Raw genomic sequence first — 7,798 nt, 5'->3', positions numbered from 1 at the left:
TATCTTGAGAAAGTATCTTGCAAAAGTAAAAGAGAAATAAAGACTTTCTCAGACAAACAAAAATTTGAAGGTGTTTGCTTCCAGTGGACCTGCTTTGCAAGAATGTTAAGAAGTTCTTCAGAGAGAAGGAAAATGATATAGATCAGAAACTTGAGCTAGATAAAGAGGATAGCAATGAAGAAGGAATAAGTGAAGGTAAAATAAAACCTTTTATTTTCCTTATTTTTAGTTGAACAGGTAGGTAACTGTTCAAAAATAATTATAGCAACAAAGTATTTATGCTTATGTACATGTATATGCTTATGTATGAGAAATGAATGACGACAATGATTCAAAGGACTGGAAAGAGAAATTAGGTAGGTGTCTTAGTCAACTCAGGCTGCCATAACAAAATACTAAAGACTAATTATTTAAATAACAGAATTTTATTTTCTCACAGTTATGGAGGATAGAAGTCCAAGATCAAGGTGCCACTATAGTCAATTTCTGATGGGAATTATTTTTCTGGCTTATAGATGGCTGCCTACTCACTGTATCCTCACATGGCACGGGAAAAGAGAACAAGCTCTCTGGTTTCTTCTTATAAGGGCACTAATCTCACCATGAGGACCCCACTCTCATGATCTTATCTAAACCGAATTATCTCCCAAAGGCCCCATCTCCAAATAGCATCACTTTGGGGATTAGGGCTTCAACACATGAATCTAGGAGGGGACAGAATTCAGACCATAGCATTCCACCACTTGCCCTCAAAATTCCATGTCTTTTTCACATGCAAAATACATTCATCCCATCTCACCAGTCCCAAAAGTCTTAACTCATTCCAGCACCAACTCTAACATCTAAAGTTTAAAGTCTCACCTATAGCACCTAAATCAGATATGGATGAGATGTGGAGTATGATTCATTCTGAGGCAAAATTCCTCTCCAGACTCATGCTCTTAACTATTGTTATTCACTTCACACTATAAGAAGGCTCCTGTGCAATAGTGTAACTCAAGAATTCCTAAACCTGGCTGTTCATCTGGGTCACCTGGGGACATTATCATTGATTTTAATTTAGTTTCCTAGGCCCTAACTGCAGTCATACTGATTCACTGGATTTTGGTCGGTAAATCGCATCCATGTGATTCTGACTGAACAACAATTATATCTTTTAAAAATTACTATGATTTTGCTATTAGGTTGAACCACATGAAAGTTATTTTGGGGAAGTCAAAAGAGGACAAATATTGGCAATTTCTTATGGTTTAACATAACACTGTGTACTCGCTGTGTGCTCTGTTTTAAGCACATTACATGTATTCACTCTTTTGATCTTTACCACTGATCGGCACCACTGAGATTAGTACTAATATTAGTCCTATTTTACAAGGAAGAAAATGCAGCACAAGGTTTGGCCAGCTTGCCCAAGATCACAGAGCTAATAGGTAGCAAAGGCATGTACCAGGGCCCATATTTATAATTTTCTTACAAAATGTATTTATTATATAGAGCTACATAAGTAATATTTAACTAATAGGATCACAGTATAATGAGGCTACTGTTTTTTCAATGTATAATGAGGCTACTGTTTTTTCTTCTGCATAATTGCGTTTGTGTTTTATTTTGAAATATGGAGAACCAGATGCTAGTCCAAAGTAGATTGGTCCACAAGTCTAGTATGTACTGAACTGAAGACCAACATAATTTATTCTCTAGTGAGCAACCATGACATTCCACCAGAGATAAAGCAGTTGAAGGGCTTTGATCCCCTGTGTTCCTAGGTGGCTTTACTTAAATCGTCTGCAAAGTTTGTTTTTCCACCCTGAGCAGTGTGGACAGGGTAGGGGATAGAATAAAACAATAACAAAGGATAGCCTCACAGAAACGTCCAAGCCTTGGGAGAGGAGGCATTTCTAATCTCAAACAGGATACCGCCACCTGCTGGCTTTCAAATATCAAAATAGCCTAACAACCTAACAGTAAAATCAAATCTCTAAAACTTAAACCACTCTATTTTACACGATCTTAAGGATTTTATCAGAAAACGATTGAGGCGTTCAGTTAAAACCAGAAAATCCAGTTCTGAGTTTGAAAGGAATAGGACAGGACGGTCCTGGGTAGCTGAGAAGGCTGTCCTCTGCCTCCACTTTTAGTGTTAAGTGATCGGTTAGCTTGTAACACAATATCCCTCCAACTAACAATCAGCATTCCAGAATTTCCATATGTGCAGTTCTGCTTAATTATATGTCTCTGCTGTATGTATAGCTATCTCTCTTCCCTGTCTTGTTTCACAGTGCTGCCTCAAGAGAATATAAAAGAAGAAAAACACATTATTTGCCCAAAAGAATCTTATATTGCCTCTTAATTTAGCAAAGGTCAGTAAATGGAACATTTCATATTTCATTTTAAAAAAATGAAATTAAGTTGCTTTTTATTCCGACACAAGCCTCAAACCAATTTTGTGAGTCGAAATCCACAAAAGGAAAAGAAAAATAATTGCTGGTCCCTCTTTAAAACAGGGGTAATTTAACAGTATCTACATGCCAATGATTTCATTTAGGAGGAAATATTCTGAGCATGGCTTCCATTACCAAGTCAGAAAAACTGCAAGTGCAAAGAAAATTAGCACTTGAGAATAACAGTCTATTGGTGAGAATATTTCTCACTTAATGGTGTTTTATGGACTGGAGTAAGTCCATTCCCTCTCCCCGCCAAAAGTAGTCTTTAATAGCATAAATTTGGACCAGTTTAATTGACCTTTGTCTGCCAATGCACTCCACTCAAATCTTAATAACAGAACTGCAAATGTAGTGTTCACTACCTATATCCAAAAACTAAAAAGTGCAAAAAAGAATAAAGTGATTTAAAATGATAAATCCTGAAAGGTTTAAGGAGCAGCAACAATTGGCTAGGATTCTGGAGTCACCAATTCTGGTAAATCTGGATGACAGCAGAACATGATAGCATAACTAGCTTCTACTAAGCTCTGGGAGGCTTTTGTGTCATTAAAACACTACTACAAGACCGAGAGCAACGTTTTGTCTTGAGCAAACCTTTTTAAGGAGAAAAGGCCTACCAAATCATGAGAAGTACGACATGAAAAATAAGTGCTCATAAAATAAATTAACATTATTGAAAGTACCCTCCACCAATTTCCTCTTAAAGAATGACATCAGTGACAAAGAAAGAAAAAGGAATAAAAGGCTAATTTTTCAGCTAAGTAGAGTTCATTGAATTCATAAAATATAAAGTCTTTCTTCCCTCAAATGACATAATTGAATCTATAAATGGGACTTCCATCTCTGTCCATGAGAAAGTAACAGGGTCCGAAATTACCTTCCGTCCATAAACAACTAAAACACTGGGAGAACCTATGAAACAGCTATTTTCAAACTTTGGACAATGGCAGAAATGATAGGAGTTCTATTAGAGCCCAAACTTTTTGCCTGCAGGTAATTTCTTGACCACAGTGCAAGGAGGAGAGCCAAAAAGCCCATCGGTCTGTTTAAAGATCTGAAATCAAACACCTTACTATGTTCCTAAAATAGATATATTTTATTATGTGTAAATTATACCCAAATAAAGATGTTTTTAACACATATTTAGAAACAATCCCTAAAACTTACCTTGGTTATTAATATGAATCTGGCCTAGATAAGAAACTAAAATTTATTAAGATCCTATGACATACCAGACACTGGGCTCTGCACATTTAATTCTCACAACCATCTTCTAAGGTAGAAATTACTCACCAGGTGAAGAAATGTTGGACATTTGGAAACTCATCTACCTAGTAAGTGGGGAGTTAAGAGTCAAGCCTAAGCATATCTCTAATGCCTATGTTGCTACCACCGCCATCCTCGTATTATGTCTTCTCTATAGAAACTTTTCACCAAAGCTACCTACTATCCACAAAAACCATTTTTAAGCCTAATTTGCTGGGTTTTCTTTTTTTAAAAAATAGAGGACAGAAAGATCATGAACCAAGATAATCCATAATCTGCATAGCCAGTTTCTGAACAATGACAGGCTCACCCCTATGTGCTAAATACCTCAAGTACAAAAAATACTTACATATAGACTCAAATAGAGAAGTACAAGCCAATTTCAACATGAGTCTTTCCAGAATTACACAAAAAGTTCAGTGATAAAACTGTCTGTAATACTCTTCAGTGGTAGAATTCTCCCACTGGGATTTTTAAACTTTGAAACCCTATATAAAGAACTGCTTGGTTGAACCACTTACCTGCTATACAGCTAAAAACAAAAATTCTGAAATTTAACATCTAAAAGTGCTTGGCAAATAAAGAACCATATATTGTAACCAAAACATTTATTGCTATAAATGCTATAAAAGGCATAAAAATATCTAAGAGAAGTGGTCGAACATATAGGAGGCCTTGTAAAAACTTCAATATTCAAGAGAAAGATAGTGGAAAAGACCTGAAAACTTCAAGATAGAGTAGTTAAAGGTGAGAAATAAATATGTGTACTTATCTTTGATGTTAAATTAACACTATCTTTTATAAAAATCACATTTTTACTAATTCACAGAAACAGTACATACTTACAGTTATGTGAACACTGAGGAATCATCATTGCAATGTTGAAATATTCAAAGCAAATTCCACACCGCAACAAATCATCTACTGTCTGAAATGAAAATACACATATATTCGTATCAGAAAGACATCAAGATTGGAATGTCTGTCACAGAACTCTTTCTCCATCCCTTAAAAAATAATTTAATAATACTTTTTGTCAAACATACAAACTCAATAGCAAACTCCACATAAACTGCAGGGGATCTTGACAAACAGAGAACCCTCCACTCCCCTATGACTCTTACACATTCAAATCTCCAGTTTCCCAAAATGTATTAGACAGATAAAAATGACACTGAACAGATTCCTATGCAATACTGTCAACCCTTTACAAAAGGACAACTGTATTCCTGCTCCATTTCCCACGTGTTTTTAGCTCTTACTACAAGCCACCCTCTCTACAGACCCTTTTCCCTGGCCTACAGTCACTGTTGGGTGAAAGGTACCAGTAGCCAGCCAGTCACCACACAAGAACAAATCAGAAGACATTAAAGCCAAACATTAGAAGTTATCTAGTTAAAACTTGTTTCACACGTAAGGAAACTTGTATCCAGAGCTGGCACACATATAGGGCATGAGTCAGTCCAGGACTAAACTTCCTATCTCCCTACTGGCAGTCAGCCCAGTGCTTTCTACCTGGTGAAGCCAAAGGAGGAAGCCCTGGAAAGAGCGGGAACCAGTGACAGCAGAGGGAGATGAAAAAGTGGACAATCTGGAAAGTGAGATAGATGTGTGTCAACCTGAAATGCAAACTAAACAGTAAAGGATCTATTCTTGCAACCCAAAATCTTTTAACTCATTTAAAATAAAATGTTATTCCATTTAATAGAATGCTGAGCAGGTATATAAGGGAAAAAAAAGAAGGAGCTCTCTTATGCACTGACATGGAAAGATTGCCAAGATAAGTGAAAAAAAAAAACAGTACATATGGTATGCTAACTTTAGTTTAAAAGAGAGGGGAGAATAACAATGTATTCTATGTTTAAAATACAAATAAAAGATAAATGTCACTAATAGTCCATATGATGAATATTATGTAGCCATTAAAACATACTTTCAAAGAATAATTAACACCACAGGAAAATAATACATAATAAAAGAACTATGTAGTTTAATCTCTATAACTATCTTATGAAGTCTATAGCATCTGTGTGTATCCCAGTTTACAGGTAAAGACTAAAGAGCTTAAAAGGAGTTGGGTCAAACTCAAGAAGGTGACTCCAAAGTGATCCCAAACTTTAAATGCATATATACATTGTGGGTTTGTGTATGCATGAGCACACACAAGAAAAACTGAAGAAAAATAAGAGAAAACATTAAACAGTGTTTATCTCTAGATGGTATGATAGGTAACTTTCATTTACTCCTTTTTCTTACTCTGAATTTTAATTTTTTTCTACTACATACACATACATTTATAACCTATCAAAAAGAGAAATTTTTGTTATGGCTAAACCAGGGAAATAAACATTAAAATGCCAACATCTTTCATTATTTTGGATGGTAAGCTACCATTGACACAAAAAGCTAGAAGACTGTTGAAAATCAGTTAAGAGCAGTGGCAGGACTGGAAGACAGAGCCCTGGCATCTACTGTACTTCTATTGTACATCTATAGTCTATTGTACTTTCTTGCATATAACCATCCTCTTCTGGAGGAACAGTGGTCCTGACAGATCTGCTGAGCAAGATATGTGGAAGGTGACATCACATCAGATGAACTATAACATACTTGTACAAATTTCCAGTTATGACATTTCAGGAGAGTAACATGCACATCACATGTGCCTCAACCCAAATAGAGAGTGGTCAAGTGGATGCCCCAGGATTTCTTAGAGAAAGAAAGTGGAAAGGGAAAGTAGGGAATGAGTAAATAGACAAAAATTAGAGTAAAGGTGTTTAAGTTTTTTGAAAAATGGATTAAAACTATGGACTCTCTTTTCGGAAAAGCATATATACAGACAAAAATTTTATAAATAATCCAGATACCAAAGTCTTTCCATGGATTCTATGTTAGGAACCATGGATGTGGAATCATTTATATTCAACATAAAAAAAAAAAAAAGAACTTCAAACAGAGCTAATTCTAGGAGCAGCTAATTCTTTGTTCCTGGAGGAGTTCAAGCAATAGCTAGATGAGAAACTGGCAGATACATTATAAATGAGATTAACATACTGGAGAGGGGCTGGCTTTCCAACTTTAAGATTTCATGATTCTTCAACATTGTTAAAATAGCCATTACTACCCAAAGCAATCTATAGATTCAATACAATCCATTTTTCAGAGAGCTAGAACAAATAATCCTATAACTTATATGGAGCCATAAGAAAACCCGAACAGCCACGGCAATCTTGAGAAAGAAGAACAAAGTTGGAGGTATCACACTATCTGATATCAAACTATACTACAAAGCTACAGTAATCAAAACAGCATGGTACTGGCATAAAATCAGATATATTGATCAATGGAACAGAATAGAGAGCCCAGAAATAAATCCACACCTATATGCTCACTTAATATATGACAAAAGAGGTAAGAATATACAATGGGGTAAAGACAGTCTCTTCAATAAATGGTGCTGGGAAAATTGGACAGATACATGCGAAGAAAAGAAGCTGGACTACCTTCTTATACCATATACAAGAATAGACTCAAAGTGGATTAAAGACTTAAATGTAAGACCCGAAACCATAAAACTTCTAGAAGAAAACATAGGCAGTAAACTCTCTGATATTACCAACAGGGATTTCTTTTCAGATATATCTCCTCGGGCAAGGGAAATGAAAGAAAAAATAAATAGGACTACATCAAACTAAAAAGTTTTTGTACAGCAAAGGAAACCACCAATAAAACAAAATGACAACCGACTGTTTGGGAGAAGATATTCGCTAATGATACATCTGATAAAGGGTTAATATCCAAAATACATAAAGAACTTATTAAACCCGACAACCAAAAAAAAAAACAACCAACCAATTAAAAACGGGCAGAAGACCTGAACAGGTACTTCTCCAAAGAGGAAATACAGATGGCTAATAGACATATGAAAAGATACTCAAGGTCGCTAACCATCGGAGAAATGCAAATTAAAACCACAATGACATATCACTTCATACCTGTCAGAATGGCTATCATCAATAAATCAAAAAACTACAAGTGTTGGCGAGGATGCAGAGTAAATGTATGAGAATCCCTCATACATTGTTGGT

General features: G+C 35.6%; 1 protein-coding gene across 1 annotated transcript in view; it reads right to left on the bottom strand.

Moving 5' to 3' along the window:
• RAD18 (RAD18, E3 ubiquitin protein ligase) overlaps positions 1 to 7,798 on the bottom strand; it is a 116,936-nt gene that overhangs the window by 91,535 nt on the left and 17,603 nt on the right. The window contains exon 4 of the mRNA XM_011370651.2: positions 4,557 to 4,640. Coding sequence (XP_011368953.1) covers positions 4,557 to 4,640 — 84 coding nt within the window. The remainder of the gene's footprint in view (positions 1 to 4,556; positions 4,641 to 7,798) is intronic.

Source organism: Pteropus vampyrus, unplaced genomic scaffold (genome assembly GCF_000151845.1).
Source record: "Pteropus vampyrus isolate Shadow unplaced genomic scaffold, Pvam_2.0 Scaffold171, whole genome shotgun sequence".
Classification (NCBI taxonomy): domain Eukaryota; kingdom Metazoa; phylum Chordata; class Mammalia; order Chiroptera; family Pteropodidae; genus Pteropus; species Pteropus vampyrus.
The sequence above is the reverse complement of the archived record's forward strand: the minus strand, read 5'-3'. Positions and strand labels throughout refer to the sequence as shown.